Source organism: Gorilla gorilla, chromosome 20 (assembly GCF_029281585.2).
Source record: "Gorilla gorilla gorilla isolate KB3781 chromosome 20, NHGRI_mGorGor1-v2.1_pri, whole genome shotgun sequence".
Taxonomy (NCBI): domain Eukaryota; kingdom Metazoa; phylum Chordata; class Mammalia; order Primates; family Hominidae; genus Gorilla; species Gorilla gorilla.
In genome coordinates this window covers 55,138,762-55,159,847 of record NC_073244.2, presented here as the reverse complement: position 1 = coordinate 55,159,847, position 21,086 = coordinate 55,138,762, and the positions used below count along the sequence as shown (strand labels likewise).

General features: G+C 53.6%; 1 protein-coding gene and 1 long non-coding RNA gene across 3 annotated transcripts; one reads left to right on the top strand and one right to left on the bottom strand.

The window, feature by feature from the left end:
- The first annotated feature begins 3,001 nt into the window (after positions 1 to 3,001).
- CADM4 (cell adhesion molecule 4) lies at positions 3,002 to 20,587 on the top strand. 2 transcript variants are annotated; one of them, XM_031004608.3, is made up of 9 exons: positions 3,008 to 3,156; positions 15,100 to 15,246; positions 15,572 to 15,724; positions 15,972 to 16,106; positions 16,602 to 16,766; positions 16,889 to 16,979; positions 17,689 to 17,861; positions 18,711 to 18,839; positions 19,512 to 20,587. In XM_031004608.3, exons 1-9 carry the CDS (start codon positions 3,093 to 3,095, stop codon positions 19,619 to 19,621), a joined length of 1,167 nt encoding a protein of 388 aa, XP_030860468.1. In that variant the 5' UTR covers positions 3,008 to 3,092; the 3' UTR covers positions 19,622 to 20,587. The 2 variants fall into 2 exon arrangements, with proteins under 2 accessions (XP_055225581.1, XP_030860468.1); XM_055369606.2 differs by lacking the exons at positions 18,711 to 18,839; positions 19,512 to 20,587 and adding an exon at positions 18,047 to 18,144 and having other exon boundaries at positions 3,002 to 3,156.
- LOC129528555 (uncharacterized) lies at positions 8,338 to 14,240 on the bottom strand. Its single transcript, XR_008673826.2, has 4 exons — positions 13,902 to 14,240; positions 11,321 to 11,402; positions 10,492 to 10,603; positions 8,338 to 8,846 (listed from the first exon to the last, which is right to left on the bottom strand). It is a non-coding gene; the product is annotated as an uncharacterized lncRNA (long non-coding RNA).
- Positions 20,588 to 21,086: the final 499 nt, after the last annotated feature.

Here is a 21,086-nt window from a genome sequence, read left to right as displayed (position 1 = left end):
AGGATAGAAATACTTATTCCATGATGCCCTCCAGCAGATATTGAGGCTAGGGACAAATTTCTCACGTCCTATACCATAGCTTGTGATCAGGACCTCATTGTTAACGGCTCTGAAGTTTTTGTTCAGGAATCTTTGCTTGCAAGAAATAAAATCTGTTTGTGCTGACTTAAGCAAAAATGGTGTTATTGAAAGTTTAGAAACCAGGCAAGAGCTAGGTCTCCGAGTCTCACCAGGGACAGGCAACAATTGAAAAGCTGTGTGAAATAAAGGTTGTCTCTCTCTTGCAGAATCTTAATCACCCCAAATATGAATCTGGCCCCAGGGGTATCTGCCAGCCATCTTGCTACAGGAGGGGAGCCATGCATCCTTAGGACAGAGATTGACAGACCTCGCCAAAGCCAGCCATAGAAGGACTTTTTGTTATGTGTGAACCAGTTCTCTTTCTCTCAAACCAGTTGGGTTGCACTTGCTGTCACTTGCACTAAATCCCTAATGGACAGGGTACCCTGAAGTAGGATGGGGACAGGACCACTATTCTATTTATTATTATTATTATTATTATTTAGACTGAGTCTCTCTCTGTCACCCAGGCTGGAGTGCAGTGGCATGATCTTAGCTCACTGCAACCTCTGCCTCCCAAGTTCAGGGGATTCTCATGCCTCAGCCTTCCGACTAGCTGGGATTACAGGCACATGCCACCACGCCTTGCTAATTTTTTTTTTTTTTTTTTTGGTAAAGATGGGGTTTCACCATGTTGGCCAGTTGGCCAGGCTGGTCTCAAACTCCTGACCTCAAGTGATCAGCCCACCTTGGCATCCCAAAGTGCTGGGATTACAAGTGTGAGCCAACGCGCCCGTCAGGACCACTACTCTCATGATGTCTTCACATGGAATGGTGGGACTTAAGGATGACAGGTGAGAACCAAACCAACATCTCCCAAGGTTCCCCTTCAGCTGGAGCAGGAGACATCTGTCAGAGCACAGAGTGAGCGGGCCTATTGGCTCCTGCGGGAAAAGGCAACTACTAGTTACCCCTTGGACCAGTATTCCAAAGGCAAATCAAACATTCCTCTCCCATCTAGCAAAAGTCACAGAATGTGAGCCCTGGAAAGAGGATTAGAGACTATCTCTTCCCAAGTCTACAGAAGCTGGGAAGCTGAGGACTGAAAAAGAAGGAAGTTGCTCAGGGCTATGGATCTGGGGACACAGGGGCAGTTAGAAGCTTGGGCTCTCAGGACAGAGAGGATTGCTGGAGCCATCGTCCTGGGGACACAGAAGTTGATAGGAGCTTGGACCCTGAGGACAGAGAGGATGCTGGGAGCCATGGTCCTGCTTCACAGGGGTTGATGGGAGCTTGGACCTGAAGGACAGAGAGGATGCTGGGAGCCGTGGTCCTAAGGACACAGGAGTTGATGGGAGCTTGGACCCTGAGGACAGAGAAGACACTGGGAGCCATGGTCCTGGGACACAAGGGTTGATGGTAGCTTTGGTTTTGAGGTCAGAAAGGATACTGGGAGCTGGGTACTGAGGACAGAAAGGGTGTGTGAAGCTGAAGTCCCTTGTGGGACTGGATGTAAAATTTTTTAGTAGGAATAAAAAGTAAGGATTTTCAGCCAGGCATGGTGGCTCACGCCTGTAATCCAGCACTTTGGGAGGCCAGACAGATGGATCACCTGAGGTAAGGAGTTCAAGACCAGCCTGGCCAGCATGGCAAAACTCCGTCTCTACTAAAAATATAAAAATTAGCCAGGCATGGTGGCGGGCGCCTGTAATCTCAGCTACTCGGGAGGCTGAGGCAGGAGAATCGCTGGAACCTGGGAGGCAGAGGTTGCAGTGAGTCGAGATCGTGCCACTGCACTCCAGCCTGGGCAACAGAGCGAGACTCCGTCTGGGCGGGGGGGACGGGGGGAAGGAAAGATGTTCATAATTGGCACTTCTGGACCTCAGTTTGCCTGACAAATGGGCATGAGAGAGGTCGAGGCCTTCTTTCCATGGTTTCTCACTCTTTCTGGGTCCCATAGGTAATGATCCCGCATCAGGTCTACAGGGTGTCACAGAAGTGGGCTCAGGGAAACCCACTCCCAGGAGGGAGAAAGGACCTAAGTCTGGAGGGGTGAGTCAGCCTCAAAGATGGGGAGAGAGGAAGGGCAGAGGCAAATACATGCAGAGAGAGGGAGAGAGGCTGGGGCAGGGAGACAGCAGGGAGGAGAGGGGACGCCAGGGCTTGGAAGGTGTTCACAGGAGTCTCTCCCTCCTGGGACCCAGGATTCAGGCTTCCTTCCAGTTAGTTCACTTTCAGGGGGCCCCTCCCGGAGAATGACGCGGAAACACGGGGTTTTCAGGTCAGGACAGGAGAGAGGGAGGGAGGGAACTGACCCCACCCCACTCCTGAGCCCCAGCCTCGCCCTGCCCTGGGAGATCCTTGACCTGCCTCGACCTCCGGACCCTCCGGACCTCCAGCTGCAGCCTCCCCTGTCCCGGTGGCTCAGCTCACAGCCTCTCGCTAGACTCCAGACACCCACCTGCCCGCAGCACGCCTCTCACACTCACCTTTCCCACGTCGCACTCCCTCCCTTACGCTCCCCCGTCACGCTGGCCACGCTCTCCCTTCGCACACACCGCACCCCACGACGCCCACGCCCCCACCCTCGCACAGCCTCCAGCAACACCCTGCCACCCTCCCCTCCGCGCAGCGCAAGCACCCTGCATGCCAGCAACTCCGCACCCTCGCGCGCAGCACCTGGGCCCGCACGCAGCACCCTCACCCAACACCCTCCATTTCCCGCGCTCACCGAGATCCCCCACCTGCTCCCACGACGCTGTCGCCCTCCCGCGCACCCCTTCCCGCCCTCCTCACCCCTCTCCTCTCCGGCTTTCGCACCCCGCACCGTTCCCCCACCGTGCCGTCCCCCCCATTGTCTCCGGGCCTCTCCTCCGTCTCCCCCTCCCCTCCCCGGCCCCGGCCCCGCCCCAGCCTCGGCGCCCCGCCCCCGGGCGGGCAGGGGGCGGGGCGCGGGGGGCGGGGCGGGCGGCGCGGGCGGTGCAGGTGCCGGGCCGGGAGCGAGCGGCGGCGGCGGCGGCGGCGGCACCACCATGGGCCGGGCCCGGCGCTTCCAGTGGCCGCTGCTGCTGCTGTGGGCGGCCGCGGCGGGGCCAGGTAGGGTCGGGGGCCGGGGTCGGCCGGCCGGGCTGGGGCGGGGGGCGCGCTGTGGTGACAGCCCGGCAGCCTCGGGGCCGCAGAGGCCGAACAATGCGCGCGGGGCCGGGCCGGGCCCCCTCCCCGGGACAAAGCGCAGCGCGGGCCGGGAGCCGGGAGCGACGAGCGGGGGAGGGGGCGCGGGCCCCGGCCGCCGTGCCGCAGCCCCCCCACCCGCGCAGGCTGGATCCCGGCGGGGACAAAGGGTCCGAGACCCCCCTACACACACAAGTCCGCCCTCCCCAGGCCGGTCCCGCTGTCCTTCTGTCCAGTCTCTGCGTCCCTCTGTCCGCCCGTCTCTGAACCCCCCCGTCTGGATCCTCGTCCCCCTACCCTTGTCCTCTATCCCTCAGTCTCGAAGTCCTGTCCCTCCTTCTGTCTGTCTCCCTCTCTCCTTGCCTCGGTGTTCCTCATCTATTCTGTCTTTGTCCCCTACCTCTGTCCCCTGGTCTCTGTCCCCTTTTCCTGGGTCACTCTGTCCCCTCCATCATCCTGTCTATTCTCTTTCCCCCGGATTTCTGCCCTCCCTCTCTGCCCTTTCTGCCCCTATTCTTGGTCCCTGTCTCTGTCTCGCTGTCACCCTTGTTTTTCTGTCCCTTTTTCTCTGTCCCCTATCTGCCCCATCCCCTTGTCTCTGTCCCCTGTCTTTCTGTCACTCGTTTCTCTAACCCTTTCTGTCACCTGTCTCTTTCCCCCTTCTCTGTCCCACTGTCTCCATCCCTGTCTTTCTGCTGTGCCTCCTCTCTCTACCCTTACAGCCTCCATCCCGGGATCTCCCATTCCCATCCTACCTTCCTCCCTCTCTCTATCCCTCTGTGCCCCTGGAGAGGAATTCAGTCAGGCAGGGCATTCTAAAGAGCCCTGGAGGGGAACATCTGTGTGCATGTGTGTGGGGAAGTGAGAATGGGGGACCTTGGCGTGTAGGCACACACGTGGATTCAGCGAATGCCTCTCCAAACCCTCCTCACCCATTCACACACCCAGGCTTGACTCACAGAGAAGCCCCTGTCCAGGACATCCAGGGAGCCATCCACATACCCTCATCACACACTGTGAGAAGCTGGAGACCCCCAAGGTCGGGTGACCCTGAGACTGGGGACAAGGTCAGGAAATGTCACCCACACACACTCTCACACTGTGTAAGTCTTGAACCTGCCACAGGTCACCCCTCCCTGGTGGATAAGGCCACTTTTGGAAGGAACAGAGGATTGGAAGGTGGCTAGGCAGAAGCAGGAGGGCTGGGTGTTCTGCAGAGATTGGTGAGAGGAGTTGTAACCAGGTGGCATGGGGCTGGCGGCCTGGGCTTAAATCTTGGCTCTTGCCATTTGCCATCACAGCCAATGGTAAACACCTCCCTCTCTCCAGGCTTCTGTTTCTCTTTCTGTAAAGTGAGGATGTTGAACTCAGTGACATGAAAGGGAACGCCAGCTCAGACCGTGAAGGGGTTTCTGGCAAGTTGAGTGCGGTTACATGTTCCCCACTCCAGGGTTTGAGGCAGAGCCATCCTCACCTCAGCCAGGGTGAGGGACAAAGCTGTCCTCTCACTGTCTTTCTTTCTTTCTTCTCTAGTCTTCTGTGACTGCTTTAGAATTTGCATCATTACCTCCTTTCTTTACAACAGACACGCCACAATTTCCCAGATGAGAACTTTGGTACCTCAGTGACATTTCTATCAATTTTAATTTATCTTTATTTTTTAGGCTAAACACCAGGCTCATAGAATCCTGGAACTAATGAATCCAGTAAATAAAGAACCTGATGGTACTTTAGAATGCTGACATCTACAGGATTCTAGAATCCAGAAGGCTTTAGAATCTTGACACCTTTAAAGTTCTAGAACCGTGATGGTGTTAGCATGCTAGCATCTTGACGTCTTAAAAATCGTGAAATCTTGATGTCTTGGAGTTCCTGAATCTTGACATCTATGACATTTAGAATCCTGACAGCTTAGAATCATCAGACTTTGAATTCTCAGGATCAGAATATAGCTTAAGGTGACCACCTGCCCCGTGCAAAAGCCTTTCTCTGGTGCTTCTGGGAGTTAGGTCTACAGCCCTGTCCCTCGTTTGATTTCCAAGTCACTGCTTCCTGGCACCCTAATCCTCTCTGTAAACTTTCTCTAAAGTAAATAGTATGTGGCTTTTACAAGTAGAAACTGAGCTTGGTGTCATGGGAAGAGCTCTCAGCTGGGAGCTAAGGAACTTGGGTCCAAGCCTTACCCAGGACCCTTTAGTATAATTTTGCATCAGTCCTTGTCCCTCTCTGGGCCTTACTTTCCCCTTCTGTAAAGCATGGGGTAGGAGGCTGTAGCATGTGGTCTTGGAGGGTCCTTCCTGCTCTCCTTTCCATTAGATATTTCTCAGTGGCCTTGACTACCACATTTTACGGGGTATCTGTTGTTCCCACATTTCTCTCTTAGTCACTCCTTCCTCTCTCACCTTGCCCAGCCAGCAGGAATCGGGGGAGATGGGGTGCATTTGCGCCATTTTAAAAACATGTTCTCTCTCTCTTGGTTCATTCATCTTCTGAGCATAGCAGAAGAAGATGATGAGATTTATGCCCAAAGAAGAAGGATCCAGGGTGGGCAGAGGAGAAGAAGCGAGAGGGAGGGATGGGTTGCCTGCCCAGGGATGCACCCAGGCAGAAATGGGGACCCGCAGCCAGAAACTGGGTAGAACAGAAAGGAGGAGAGGAAACAGATATCCAATACAAAGAAAGAATAGAGAGGCTGTTAGGAGTTGAGGGGTCTTGTGGAGGGGGCAGTTGTTGGTCCCTAAATAATGTTTCCTTCCCAGGGTGACTCACTTTTTCCTGCTAAAATTCTGACCAGCCACTCTTGAGAATAGGGGGACCCTCCCTCCATTGTGAGTCACCCCAAGGAACAGGTTTTGGAAGTTTCTATCACTGACCCCCCACCCACCCACCCACCCATGAGCCAGGCGCCTGTGTCCCCAGAGCCTGGGGGTGGGGGTCAGGTTCTGCAGTGGATTCCAAGACCTTAGACACAGCAGGGCTGGGGCCTAAGGCTGGGTTAATGTCGTGTGAGCCTGGCCTGTCCCCATCTTGGAGAACACAAAGGCAGCTTTCTCTCTCTGGGAGGGGTGGGGGGTGGCCTGGAGACAGTCAGACCCGCCAGCATCCAGTGGCCTGTGGCATCAGAACGGAAGCACCCACTGGTTTCCGCCTGTGCAGACCCCAGGCCCATAGGGAGCAGGCACACAGGCTCCTCGGTGGGCACCCAGTGGGGCAAGGGGCAGGTGCTGAGCCTGGGCTCTTCTGGGAAGAGGGGGTGAATAGAGGGCACTGGGGGTGGAGGTTCGGACAGAGGGAGCTCAGTGCAGGCCTGCACCCTTCCCGGAGCAGGAATTCCTCTCGTACCCCACACCCAGGGAGGACCTCTGGGGGACTCCCCACTCCCTGGCTGGGCCTGAGGCCTGGAATCCAGGGAGTCCCGAATATCCCAGGAATGTGGGGGCCACAGCGGGGACTTTGTGTGTGAGGTTGCTGACTCACCCCTACGCCCCCACCTGATGCCTAGGTCCCCAGATGGGAGGGGACAGAGGATTGAGGAAAGGCAGGACTGTGCTTCTAGGGGTTGAGGACTGGGGAGTTAGAGTCAAAAGTTTTCAGGAGAGGAGGGGCTGGATCTGATGGAGGAGGGGCTGGGGGCCTGGACTCCTGGGTCTGATGGAGGAGGGTCTGGGGGCCTGGACTAATGGGTCTGAAGGAGGAGGGAGCTAGGGTCTTAGACTCCTGGGTCTCAAGGAGGAGGAGGCTGAGGTCTTAGGCTCCTGGGTCCAGGGAGGAGGGGGCTGGGGTCTTAGACTCCTGAGTCTGAGGGAGGAGGGGGCCGGGGTCTTAGACTCCTGAGTCTGAGGGAGGAGGGGGCCGGGGTCTTAGACTCCTGAGTCTGAGGGAGGAGGGGGCTGGGGTCTTAGACTCCTGAGTCTGAGGGAGGAGGGGCCTGGGGTCTTAGACTCCTGAGTTTGAGGGAGGAGGAGGCTGGGGTCTTAGACTCCTGAGTTTGAGGGAGGAGGAGGCTGGGGTCTTAGACTCCTGTTTCTCAGGGAGGAGGGGGCTGGGGTCTTAGACTCCTGGGTTTAAGAGAGGAGAGGGCCAAGGGCTGCAACTCCTGTGTCCGGAAGGAAAACGGGGCTGGGAGTCCACACTCCTAGGTCTTGAGGGAGGAAGGGATGAGGATACAGACTCCTGGGTCCTGAGAGAGGAAGGGGCTGGAGGCGGGGATTCCACTCCAGGTTTCTGAGGGAGGAGGGGCTGAGACCCTGATGCCTAGGTCCTGCGAATACAGGCGCCTTCACAAGGCTGAGCTGGGGAAGAATTGACGCTTTGTGCGAGGATGTTCGGACTCCGCCATTGATGGGGGGCTGAGGGGGGTTCAGTCAGGACGCAGGGATGTACCACCTCCCTAAGGGAGGAAGGGGGAAGGAGGCAGGATGCCAGGAGCCCCCTGGGGAGCGGATACAGAGTGGGTGGTGGTGACCTTCCCGGAACTATGACCTTGAGACTCCCTTGGGTATTCGCTGACTCAGGACCCAGGAAGCGCTCCCCCCACCCTGCTTAGTCTCCCTGGAAACATCCACCAGCTGTGTACTCTGGACCCCTGGCTCCTGGGTCCTGAAGGAGGAGGGGGCTGGAGGCCCAGACTCCTGTGTCTGAGCTAGGAGAGGGCTGGGGGCTCTGACTCCTAGGTTTGAAGGAAGGGGCTGCTGACAGCCCAGACTCCTGGGTCCTGATCGAGAAGGGGGCTAGGGGTCTGGATTTCGGGAACCTGAGAGAGGAGGTGGTTGGGGGCTGAATTCCTGGGTCTAAGGGGGAAAGAAGCCGGGGTTCCAGACTCCTGGAACCTGATGGAGGAGGGGCTGGGAGCCTAGACTCCTGGGTCCTGGGAGAGGAGGTAGTTGGGGGCTGGATTCCTGGGTCTTACGCATTACCTGCTCCGCCACTCTTTCCCAAACCCTCCCTGTCCCTTTTTCCAAGCACCATCCCCATGACGACTCCTGGCTGTCAACGCAGTTTAAAGGGCCAGTGCCTCAGTCCCCAAAGCTCAGCCCCTCTCTGACCAGAAAGTCCCGCCCCCACCACCGCAACCCCCCAAACAAAAGCTGCTGAGACATTAATATTCCAGGCACAGACACTGTTGGTTACTGACTCCTCAGGAGGGGGAGGGAGTAAAACAAAAGACCCCCACCCTCACCCCATGTGCACCCTCAAGCAGAGAGCAGGGGATAAATTTGGTGGGGGCAGATCCAGAGGAACCTGATGGCTCCCAGGAGATGGTGAGTTTTGCCACTGACTTGCCTGGGACACGCTAAGCCTCATTCTCCACATCTGTAAAATGGGGGGCTAGCACTGAACCAGTCTTGAGGTCCAGGATCTGTGGATAGGCTTCGAGATGTTTTTAAAAGCACCAGAATGTGTATGCCAGTTTTCACATGCATGGGCATGTTTCCGGAGGTTGCACTAAAACAGCCTTGCAGAGAGGGCTCCCTGAGCTTCAGGCGCGGGGCTCATCCTTATGAGGCAGGCACTGGCATCATTCCCATTTTATAGATGGGGCAACTGAAGCTCCGAAAGGTAAGGTCACTTGCCCACAGGTCACACAGATGGCAAGTGGTTGAGCTGGGATCAACCTAGGTGTTTAAGATGAAAATAATGATGTCACAAAGTTGTCGGCCTGAAATGAGATTCTGTCTGGGCCAGCTGCAATGGCTCATGCCTATAATCCCAGCACTTTGGGAGGCCAAGGCAGGGGGATTGCTTGAGCCTAGGAGTTCAAGACCAACCTGGGCAAGATATTGAGACCCCCATCTCTAAAAAAAAAAAAAATTTTTTTTTTTTTAATTAGCTGGGCATGGCTACGCACCTCTGTAGTCTTAGCTATTTGGTAGCCTGAGGTGGGAGGATCGCTTGAGCCCACATGTTCAGGGTTGCAGTGAGCCATGATTGCACCACTGCACTCTAGCCTGGGTGACAGAGCGAGACCTTATCTCAAAAAAAGAAGAAAGAAAGAAAGAGAAAGAAAGAAAGAGAAAGAAAGAGAGAGAGAAAGAAAAAGAAAGAAAAAAGAGAGAAGAAAGATGAACAGATATCCCATCTGACACACGTAATTCATGTAGCAAGTTCCCCAGACACTTATGAGGTGCCAAGCACTCTTCTGGGTACTAGGGGTGCAGCAGTAAACCCATTGGATTATATCCCTGCCTTCCTAGAGTATACATTCCAGTCATGGGTGACAAACAGACAGTAAACAAATAAGCAAATTAATCTGATAATTCCAGTGAAATCTTCATAGAAGAAATAAAGCAATGGTGAGGAAATAGCAAGTGTTCTGGGCCAGGCACAGTGGCTCACGCCTGTAATCCCAGCACTTTGGGAAGCCGAGGCAGGAGGATCCTTTGACCCCAGGAGTTGGAGACCAGCCTGGGCAACATGGAGAATCTGTGTCTCCACAAAAAGCACAAAAATTAGCCAGGTGTGGTGGGAGGAGCCTATAATCTCAGCTACTTAGGAGGCTGAGTTGGGAGGATGGCTTGAGCCCAGGAGTTCGAGGCTGCAGTGAGCCATGATTGCACCACTGCACTCCAGCCTGGGTGACAGAGCAATACCCTGTCTCTTTTTTTTTTTTTTTTTGAGACAGAGTCTCTCTCTGTCACCCAGGTTGGAGTGCAGTGGCTCGATCTCGGCTCACTGCAACCTCTGCCTCCCGGGTTCAGGCAATTCTGCCTCAGCCTCCTGAGTAGCCAGGGCTACCACTGCCTAGCTAATTTTTGTATTTTTTTAGTAGAGGCGGGGTTTCGCCATGTTGGCCAGGCTGGTCTTGAACTCCTGACCTGAGGTGATCTCCGCCTTGGCCTCTCAAAAGTGCTGTTATTACAGGCGTGAGCCACCGCACTGGGCTGACTTTGTCTCTTAAAAGAAAAGAAAGTGTTCTAAAGGTGAAAGGATGAGCGGTGAGGAAAGGCCTCTCTGAGAAGGTACTGATATGATTTGAGACCCAAATGGGAACAGGAGTCAGCCCTGGGAAGATGGGGGTTGGGAGGTGGGGAGAAGAACATTCCAGGCAGAAGGAAGAAAAGGGAAAAGGCCCTGTGGTGGGAGCGAGCTCAGCAAGTTTGAGGGACAGCAAGGCTAGCGAGCCCAGAGTGAAGTAAGGTCAGCAAGGGGCCAGGCCATATAGCACCTTGAAGTCCCCAGGAAGGGGTCTCTATTTTATTCTACATGTTACGGGCAGCCCTCGGAGAGTTTTAAGCAGAAAGGTGAATTGATCTGATTTACCTCTTTGAAAAATCGATCCGGCCACTGGGTGGAGAATGGCCCTGGAGGAGGCAGACAGGGATACAGACAGACCCACGAGTAGGCTTTTGCAGAGTCCAGGTGAGGGATGATGCTGGATGAGAGTGAGGGTAGGAGAGGCAGACAAAGGTGATGAGATCTGGAATATGTCTTGGAGGTAGAATGGACAGATATTGCTGATGGAATGGATATTGGGGATGAGGGAAAGGGAGAGAACTTGAATGATTTCTAGGTTTTTGACCTGAGCAACCAGGTGGATGGTGGTGACATTTATTGAGATTGAGAAAATTTGGGGAGGAAAATATCTGGGGCAAGGATTGGACATGTTAAGCTTGATATTCCAGGAAGTGCTAGATAAACCTCAAATAGTGGCTGAAATACCCAAAGTGCTATAGTTTCAGCTACTCATGAAGCTGAGGCTGGAGGACTGCTTGAGCCTAAGAGTTTGAGTCCAGCCTAGGCAACATAGTGAGACCTCATCTCTAAAATAAATTAAAAAAATAAAAAAGCGTTACACTCAAACATAAAAGAAGTCCAGAAGTAGGAGTTCAGGGCTGTTAATAGCAGCTCCACATCTTCACCAGAGACTCAGGCACCTTCCAGCTCTTGGTTCCGCCATCCCCACTGCTCTTGTCCTCATGGTTCAATATGGCTGCCTAAATTCCACGCATCACACTGCTAGTTCCAGGTGGCACAAAGGTGACTCAGTAGAAAAAGGGTTTGTCCACCTGTTTCAGGAAGTCCTCCCAAAATTGTCACGCAACATTTTGGCTTATATCCAACTGGACAAAATTTTATCAGATGGCTTTACCTTGCTGCAAGGAGACTGAGGAATGCCTTTTTCTGCTGGACATAGTGCAACCATAAAATACAACCAGTGTTCTTTTCTTTTACTGAGGAGAAAGGGAAAAATGGATGTCAGAATAGGAAGCCAGAAGTCTCTGTCTCCATCCCCCAGAAGTAATCTTTCCTACCCCTCAACTTCCAAATTAGGTTACCTACCCTCTTACAGAAAACATAACACTTTCTTTTCTTTCCTTTTTTTTTTTTTTTCTTTTTTGAAACGGAGTCTTGCTCTGTCACCCAGGCTGGACTGCAGTGGCGCGATCTCGGCTCACTGCAACCTCCGCCTCCCAGGTTCAAGCGATTCTTATGCCTCAGCCTCCTGAGTAGCTGGAATTACAAGCACCCACCACCACGCCTGGCTAATTTTTGTATTTTTAGTACAGACGGGGTTTCACCATGTTGGTCAGGCTGGTCTTGAACTCCTGACCTTGTGATCCGCCCACCTCGGCCTCCCAAAGTGCTGGGATTACAGGTGTGAGCCACCGTGCCCAGCCACATAACACTTTTGATTACAGTGATTGGTTTCTACCTTCCCATAAATCTTAAAGGGCAGGGACCCCATCTAACTCATCTCTGACTACTCAGCCCCTGAAAACCTACGTGATGCTCAGGAAATACTCCTGAATGAATGCAACCCAGCCCTGAATGTAAAAGACATGGATAGTTATCCAGCACTTAAAGACAAATAGCCAGATCTAATCATGGCATATTCCTGCTTCAAAACCTTCACTGGCCCTTAGGATGAAAGCCAATCTCCTAGGTTGGCATTCGACGCCCATCACAAGCGGATCTCACAACCCCCTGCCAATGATGGACACTTAATCCAGACAGCCAGGAGTGGATATACAGATTCAGGATACAGAATCAGAGATTTGGACGAAGATTTTGGCGCTGCCACTCTTGGCTGTGAACTTGGGCAAGTCATTTCATCTCTGTGGGCCAATTTTCTCACCTATAAAATGGGAATGGGAGCAGGACACGATAGCTCAAGCCTGTAATCCCAGCACTTTGGGAGGCCGAGGCGGGTGGATCACGAGGTCAGGAGTTCCAGACCAGCCTGGCCAAGATGGTGAGACCCCATCTTTACTAAAAACACAAAAATTAGCCAAGTGCAGTGGCAGGTGCCTATAATCCCAGCTACTTGGGAGGCTGAGGCAGGAGAATTGCTTGAACCCAGGAGGTGGAGGTTGCAGTGAGCCGAGATCGTACCACTGCACTCTAGCCTGGGCGACAGAGCAAGACAATGTCTCAAAAAAAAAAAGAAAAGAAAAATGGAAATGGGGGAAAATGGGGATAATAATAGCGCAAGCCGGGCAAAATGGGGATAATAATAGCACAGGCCGGGCACAGTGGCTCATGCCTGTAATCCCAGCACTTTGGGAGGCCGAAGCAGGCAGTTCACTTGAGCTCACAAGTTCAAGACCAGCCTGGGCAACACGGCGAAACTCCGTCTCTAAAAAAATACAAAAGTTAGCCAGGTGTGATGTTGTGCACCTGTAGTTCCAGCAACTGGGGAGGCTGAGGTGGGATCACTCGAGCCTGGGAGGCAGACATTGCAGTGAGCTGAGATCGTGCCACTGCACTCCAGCCTGACCTTGTCTCAAATTAAAAATAATAATAATAATTGGCCGGGCGCGGTGGCTCGCACCTGTAATCCCTGGACTTTGGGAGGCTGAGGCAGGCGGATCACTTGAGGCCAGGAGTTCGAGACCAGCCAGGCCAATATGGCTAAACTCTGTCTCTACTAAAAATAAAAATTAGCCCGGCATGGTGGTGCATGCCTGTAATTCCAGCTACTTGGGAGGCTGAGGCTGAAGAATCGCTTGAACTTGGGAGGTGGAGGTTTCAATGAGCTGAGATCACACCACTGCACTCCAGCCTGGGCAACAGAGCAAGACTCTGTCTCAAAATAATAATAATAATGATAATAATCATGTCTACCTTACACAGGGATTGTGAGGATTAAAGGTAAGTTATATGGGTAATGCCCTTAGCACAGGGACTAACACTGCAAGTACCTAATAATTGGTAGCTATGGGGGTTATTGTTATTTTGAAGACAACAGATGATGATATTGATGCTGATGATTAGTCTTGGCTTTCAGCTTTCCTAAATGCTTTTCTCTGATGGTGCTAGATTCCCCACCTTGTTTTTCTGATGGATTAATCCGGGTAGGTTAAAGGCTGTAACAGACACCCCTGAAATCTCAATGGCTTAACAAAAAGGTGTATTTCTTGCTCATATCACATTCCTATACAGGCGGGTCATGGGGGACAGTCAGTTAGAGACCCAGGTTCCTTCTGGCTTGTGATTCTGCCCTCCTCTAGGCTCCTTGGAGTCCTCTCTGTGTGAAGGATTATGAGGGAGATGGGTCAGGCTGCAAGAGGTGTTTCTCTTCCACCTACATCCCATTGGCCAGAATTGGTCACATGGCCCCACCTAACTATAAAGGATGCTGGGAAGTATAGCCTAATTATGTATTGTATCAGTTAACTTTAGCAGTAGAACAGATCACTCACAACTTAGGAGCTTAAAACAACCACCACCTTATTTGTTCATGATTCTGGGGTTCAGCAGTTTGGGCTGTATCAGATGGGCAGATCTTTTATTGGTCTCAGCTGGGGTCACTTGTGTGGCTGCTGTCATCTGGTGGGGCAGCTGGGGCTGGATGATCCAGGATGGCCTCACTCACACAGCTGGCGGTTGGTGCTGGCTGCCGGCTGGGCTTGTCTTTCACCATGATTGTTCATCTGCAAAGACACTAGTCTGGGTATCTTCATGCAACAGTCTTAGGGCAGGAGTGGAAGCTATAAGGCCTCTTCAGGCCTAGGCTCAATATCACTTCTAGCAAATTCTATTGGTCAAAGCAACTCTCAAGGCTTACCCAGACTAGTAGGGGACAAAGTGCCTTCTCAATGGGAGGAATGGCAAAAATCAACTTGCAAAGGGCATGTCCAGGGACAGGAGAATATTACGGCTATCTTTGCAAATGGGCTACAACATGTGCCCAGGTGTGAAAGATGAGGCTTGGTGAACACACAGCAGTCTCCCACACCTTGTGAACTCCTGCTTACTCTTTTTTTTCTTTCTTTTTTTTTTGAGACAGAGTCTCGCTCTGTCGCCCAGGCTGGAGTGCAGTGGCTCCATCTCGGCTCACTGCAACTTCCAACTCCCGGGTTCAAGCGATGCCCCTGCCTCAGCCTCCTGAGTAGCTGGGACTACAGGTGCGCACCACCACACCCAGCTAATTTTTTTTTTTTTTTTTGTATTTTTAGTAGTGACAGGGTTTCACCATGTTGGCCAGGATGGTCTCTATCTCTTGACCTTGCGATCCGCCCACCTCGGCCTCTCAAAGTGCTGGGATTACAGGCATGAGCCACCGCGCTCAGCCTCCTGCTTACTCTTTAAGATCCAGATCCAATGGAGCTTTCTTGCAGAGCCCTCTCTGGCTACCCATTTCTCTAGGCAGTTCTATAATAGTCTCCCCTTGCTCTGGGCTCCTAGTTTGCCCTGTGCTGCCCTCATTAGAGCATATTCTACTAAATCTTGACTGCAGCTCTTTTAGAGTAGGGAGCAGATTTCCTCCCTGTCCTGGACTCTAGCCTGCAGGAAATGTTCAGTGCAATGGAATGAATGAGGGGAAAGAGAGGGATTGGAGGTTTGGATGGGGAAGAGGGAGAAAGAAAAAATTGAATTGCAGCTCTCAGTAAGTCTTCTATCCTGTCTCTTTGTCTAATCGTCCAGGGGCAGGACAGGAAGTACAGACAGAGAACGTGACAGTGGCTGAGGGTGGGGTGGCTGAGATCACCTGCCGTCTGCACCAGTATGATGGGTCCATAGTTGTCATCCAGAACCCAGCCCGGCAGACCCTCTTCTTCAATGGCACCCGTGGTGAGTGCTGGGGACCAGACTCCTGAGTCTTAAAGGAAGAGAGGGCTGGGGCCCAGAATCCCATGTCCTGAAAGAGGACACACCTAAGAGTTTGGTCTCCTGGGTCTCGGAGAAGAAAGGGCTGGGGTCCTGGACTGCTGGTCCTGCAGGCAGGAGGACTTGAATAATGCTGGGTCCTCAAGGGAGTAAATAGTTGGACACCTCAGACTCATAGATATGGCTGGAGAAAAGAGGCAGAGGGCTGGACTCTAAGCTCCTGTCGGATGGGTGGGACTTGTGAGGCCAGGACTCCCGAAATTCACACCTTCCCCCTCACTCTCTCTAGCCTTGAAGGATGAGCGTTTCCAGCTTGAGGAGTTCTCCCCACGCCGGGTGCGGATCCGGCTCTCAGATGCCCGCCTGGAGGACGAGGGGGGCTATTTCTGCCAGCTCTACACAGAAGACACCCACCACCAGATTGCCACGCTCACGGTACTAGGTAACGCCCTCCCCCTTGTCGGACGCATCCTCTCCTCCTTTCTTCTCTGCTTCTCTCTTCTCCTGAGACTTTCAGACCATGGCTATTTTTAACATCCTGGATGGGCATCTGGCTCCTGACCTCTCCCCTTTGACCCCTGCCACCTGGGACCCTGGTTCCCTGTGGTCGCTGGGAACCGGCAGCTTGATCGCTTTGAGCCCACGTTCGTGCCTTCTTTAACTCCTTACTTCCCTTCTCCCTGCGGCAGTGGCTCCAGAGAATCCTGTGGTGGAGGTCCGGGAGCAGGCGGTAGAGGGCGGCGAGGTGGAGCTCAGCTGCCTCGTTCCGCGGTCCCGTCCGGCTGCCACCCTGCGCTGGTACCGGGACCGCAAGGAGCTGAAAGGTACCCTGGGCCGAGTGCTGACAAGGGATGGGGAGGAGGTGGGACTTAGGAGAGGTTGTTTATATGTGGAGAGGAGCCATAGGTTTTCACAGACACTGGACATTCAATATGTAGTGGTTGATGTCGAGCGCGGTGGCTCACGCCTGTAGTCCTAGCACTTTGGGAGGCTGAGATGGGAGGATTGCTTGAGGTCAGGAGTTCAACCTGCCCAACATTGTGAGACCCTGTCTCTAAGTATATATATAAATGTATGTTTTTATATATATAGCAATTAAATGGATTGATAGACGAGAAAGCATGAGCGTGAAAGAGGGAAGAGCTTTGGGAGGAGGCACGTGGGCTTGGTTAGGGGAGGGGCGTAGCTTGGAGGACAAGAGGCGGGGCCTGTGGGTAAGGGGTGGAGCTTGGCAAATAGCCTGCTTTGGCGTTGGCTCGGGTGGGTGGGTGGATGGAGCCGGAATTGTGGCCTGACAGTGTCTGACCGGGGTGTGGCAGGAGTGAGCAGCAGCCAGGAAAATGGCAAGGTCTGGAGCGTGGCAAGCACAGTACGGTTTCGTGTGGACCGTAAGGACGACGGTGGTATCATCATCTGCGAGGCGCAGAACCAGGCGCTGCCCTCCGGACACAGCAAGCAGACGCAGTACGTGCTGGATGTGCAGTGTAAGTGACCGGCGGGCCAGGACCCAAGGGATCCCAACGCCAGCCACCCGCACCCGCGAGGGTCCCCCTTGTCCCGCGTGATGGCTTGGAAACTACTCTCTCTTCTTACTTTTGCCTAACAGACTCCCCCACAGCCCGGATTCATGCCTCCCAAGCTGTGGTGAGGGAGGGAGACACGCTGGTGTTGACGTGTGCTGTCACGGGGAACCCCAGGTGAGCTCTGGGGGCCTCCTGCGTCCTCAGGAGGAGAAAGCTGGGGACCTGGGAGAACAGGGACCAGGGACTTGGACTCCTGGGTCCTACGGAGGAGAGAGCTGAGGACCTGGACAAACAGGGAGCTAGGACCTGGATTCCTGGGTCCTGAGGAGGAGAGAGCTGAGGACCTGGACAACCAGGGAGCTAGGACCTGGATTCCTGGGTCCTGAGGAGGAGAGAGCTGGGGACCTGGACGAATAGGGATCTGGGACCTGGACTCCTGGATCCTGAGGGAGGAGGAATCTGGAGGCTCAGACTCCCCAATACTGAAGCAGTGTAGCCTCAGACTCCTGGTTGCTGAGGATGGAATGGCGTGGGAGGGCTAGAATTATTATTATTTTTTAATTGTAGTGACGGGGTCTCCCTGTGTTGCCCAGGCTGGTCTGGAACTGCTGGCCTTAAGCAATCCTCCCGTCTCAGCCTCCTAAAGTGCTGGGATTGCAGGCATAAGCCACCATGTTCAGCCTGGGCTAGAATTCCTGAGACCTTGGTGATGGGTGGAAGTAGGCCCAGGACTGTTGGTTTTCCAGAAAGGAAAGAGATAGCAGGAAGCCTCTTATTTGGAGGTCCCTGCGGGATGAGAGTTGCATGTCTAGATTCTTGACAAGTCAGAATTGGGTGCTGGCACCTGGGTTCCTAACTCTCACTATACTTTATCCCCACCCAGGCCAAACCAGATCCGCTGGAACCGCGGGAATGAGTCTTTGCCGGAGAGGGCGGAGGCCGTGGGAGAGACGCTCACGCTGCCGGGCCTGGTATCCGCGGATAACGGCACCTACACTTGCGAGGCGTCCAATAAGCACGGCCATGCGAGGGCGCTCTACGTACTTGTGGTCTACGGTGAGAGCAGGCTGCGGCCGACTGAGGACAGGGCTCAGGGCGGGGGCGGGGCGCCAGGTGGCGGGGGCGGGCTTGAGCAAAGAGGCCACATAACTCAGGGATTCGGCAGCCAACAGAGTTCTTGTTGTTTTGGGACCAGACTGGCCCGCGGGGCTCAAATTCGGGTTGGCTGCATTCTATTGCAGGTAACCGAACCTGTCTGCGCCTCAGTTTACCCATCAGTAAAGTGGAAATAAACAATAGCACCTATATAACAAGGCTGTTGTGAAGATTATGTGAACTAAATATGTAAGGTGGTTGGAATGGGCTCTAGCACACAGCTGTTCTGTGTTTAGCTCTATGACGGTGGGGCAGAAATTTTGGAAGTAGTTGGGCCCAGCACTTTAAATACTTGGAGCGTTTTAGACAAGGTGGGAAGGGACTTGGACCTGTTTCTTGGACTCTGTTTCTTAGTGGAGGAAAAAACTTGAGTCAAAAGAAAAGGGATGGCGGGGTGCGGTCGCTCACGCCTCTAATCCCAGTACTTTGGGAGGCCTAGGCCGGAGGATCGCTTGAGCCCAGGAGCTTAAGATCAGCCTGGGCCACATAGCGAGACCCCCGTCTCTGCAAAAGAAAACAAGAAAAAGAAAAGGAAAATGTAACATGACTCAGGGGAGGGGTCGGGCAGTGTACAAACCAACAAGCATCTGGAAAGAGAAGAGACTACAAGGTGGCAGTAATTTTTGAGGGGTGTGGCACATAAAAGGGCACGGTTAGACGTGTGCAGAATGGCTTAAAAGCTTGGCAGCGATGGGGCCAGACTGGGACCGTCCTCTGATGACCTGGTCCTGTGCCCTGTCCCTCTGGCAGACCCTGGTGCGGTGGTAGAGGCTCAGACGTCGGTTCCCTATGCCATTGTGGGCGGCATCCTGGCGCTGCTGGTGTTTCTGATCATATGTGTGCTAGTAGGCATGGTCTGGTGCTCGGTACGGCAGAAGGGTGAGTGGGACGGGGCCTGGACTCTACGGTTGGTTGGTTGCAGGGCTCGGAAGAGGCGGGGCCTAGAGCCAGGGTAACGAGAGGGCGGAGCCTAGGCTCTGGATTCCAAATCCCGCCGCACCGGGGGCGGAGATGACAAAGGGGGCGGGGCTTTCGGCACAATACTCGAAAAGGGGTAGAATTTAGAAGCTGAATTAAAAGCATAGATTTGCGGGTGGGCGCGGTGGCTCACGCCTGTAATCCCAGCACGTTGGGAGGCCAAGGCGGATAAAGCACTTGAGAAGCCAGGAGTTCGAGACCAGCCTGGGCACCATGGCGAAGCCCCTTTTCTACTAAAAATACAAAAAAATAGGGAAAAAAAGAGCATGGATTTGAATAAAACAATTTATTTTCCTAATTGCTGAATTCGCTGGGAGCAGGGCAAGGAAATACCTCCAAGAGAAAGGATAAGGGTGGCACTTTCGGTGAGCTTTTGGAGTCTTCCTAATTCTGCTTTTACCTCTTTCTCTGCCACTGTTTACCTCTTTCTCTGCCTCTCCCTGTGTGTTCCGTTTCTCCCTCTTCCTTCGCCTGGCATGTGTCTTGTCTCTCTCCCTCTTCCCCTATACTTCTGTCCAACTCCTGGATCCACAAATATGTCCCCCCTGCCCCGGGGGTCTGTCACCCCCTCAGGTTCCTATCTGACCCACGAAGCCAGTGGCTTGGATGAACAGGGAGAAGCAAGAGAAGCCTTCCTCAATGGCAGCGACGGACACAAGAGGAAAGAGGAATTCTTCATCTGACCCTATCCCCACCCCAGGCCTAGGCCTGGGCCTGGGCTGGGGTCCCCCCCACTGCCAGCTGCAAGGAACCAGCAAAGACATTTACCAGAGTCTGGGATGGTGGGCTTCTCCCCCCACCACTAACACCTCAGACGCTTGGGCAGGGATGGGGGTGTTGGATGCCTGGATCTCTGTAAGGGCCAGAAGTGAGGGCCCAGAGGTCTGGGTCCCCCAGGGGGCAGGGGCCAAAGGTCCAGACCCCCCAAGTCCAGTGAGGGCAGTAGGGATTGGGTTGGGGGAAGATAACTGGGGGAAGGCCAGGGCCCCTAGGCTACAAAACCAGGTCTTGTGGGGAGGGGGTCAGTTTCTGGGAAGGGTGGGGGGGGGGGGCAGGGAAGGGGAACACAGATTTCTTTGGGGGTCCTAGACCCCATGCCAGCCATTGTAAGAGTTCCACAGAGCTCTGGGCACTTCTTTGCAAAGCCATGTTTGCACGGTGGGGGGATGGGTGGGGGGAGGGCGTGGAAATAGGGATTCTGTGTCTTTGTGTCATAACTTTGATGGGGGCAGTGAGGGAGACAGCCCCAACCCTTTTCTCCAATCCCCCTTCCCCAGGTTCCTGGGCTCCCCTTCTCTCTACCTTCTCCCCCAACGTCTGTCCCATCCATATTTGTCTCTCTGTCCACCCACTCCTGGGGGGGCCTTCCCCATCTCTCCTCCAGGCCCCCCGGGGAGGGGGAAAGGAGTTTGGGGAGGATTCGTGGTCTTTATGGTTTTATATATAATATATTAAAAAATCAAAAGTCTGTATGAAAATATCAGATTGCACCCCCCTCTCCCCATTCCTGGCTTTTGCCCCCTTTTTCTTGTTAAAAAACAAAAAACAAAAAACAAAAAACCACACACACATTTTGTACGGGGCAGGGAGGGGAATGGGGAGGGGGTTTGGCAATCTCACTAACCACCATTAAACTGAGGAGAGAACAAGTGTTTGGGGTGGCTGTGTGTCTGTCCTGCTGTCAAGGGCTGTACCATTGGGAGGGGAACTAAGGGAGAGGGGAGGGAGGAGTGTGATGGTTGCTGGTGGACAGTATAGGCCAGGAGAAGGTCCTGACCTCACTGAGGGTACCTCGACCTCCCCAGAAACCTGGGTTTGGCCACTTCTTCAGCCAAATAGTCACAGTCTTGTCTTTTTGATAGCGACTGAGCTACCCCATTCCATGGCCCGGACCCTTAACCTGGCTTCCCCCTACCCCAGACATTAGTCTCCAAGGGAACTTTGAATTAAAGTTAAACTCTCAAAACCTTTGCCTAGCTCCCCATCACCTTTAGACCAAGTCAAAGCTCTTTAGTCTGGCATCCCAGGCCTCTCATTCATTCATGTACATTTTAGATGTATTATTCTAACTTTGAAAAATAACCTCTTACGATGTGCCAGGTGCTGCTCAAAGTTCTAGAATCCATGGTGAATAAAACAGGCAAATGT

What these genes read in the sequence shown, in the direction of transcription:
- CADM4 (XM_031004608.3), top strand. Translation starts at nt 3,093, where the DNA reads ATGGGCCGGGCCCGGCGCTTCCAGTGGCCGCTGCTGCTGCTGTGGGCG. An exon ending in GTACGTGCTGGATGTGCAGT is followed by an intron (nt 16,767 to 16,888) that starts GTAAGTGACCGG and finishes TTTGCCTAACAG; the next exon opens with ACTCCCCCACAGCCCGGATT. An exon ending in GCTGTCACGGGGAACCCCAG is followed by an intron (nt 16,980 to 17,688) that starts GTGAGCTCTGGG and finishes ATCCCCACCCAG; the next exon opens with GCCAAACCAGATCCGCTGGA.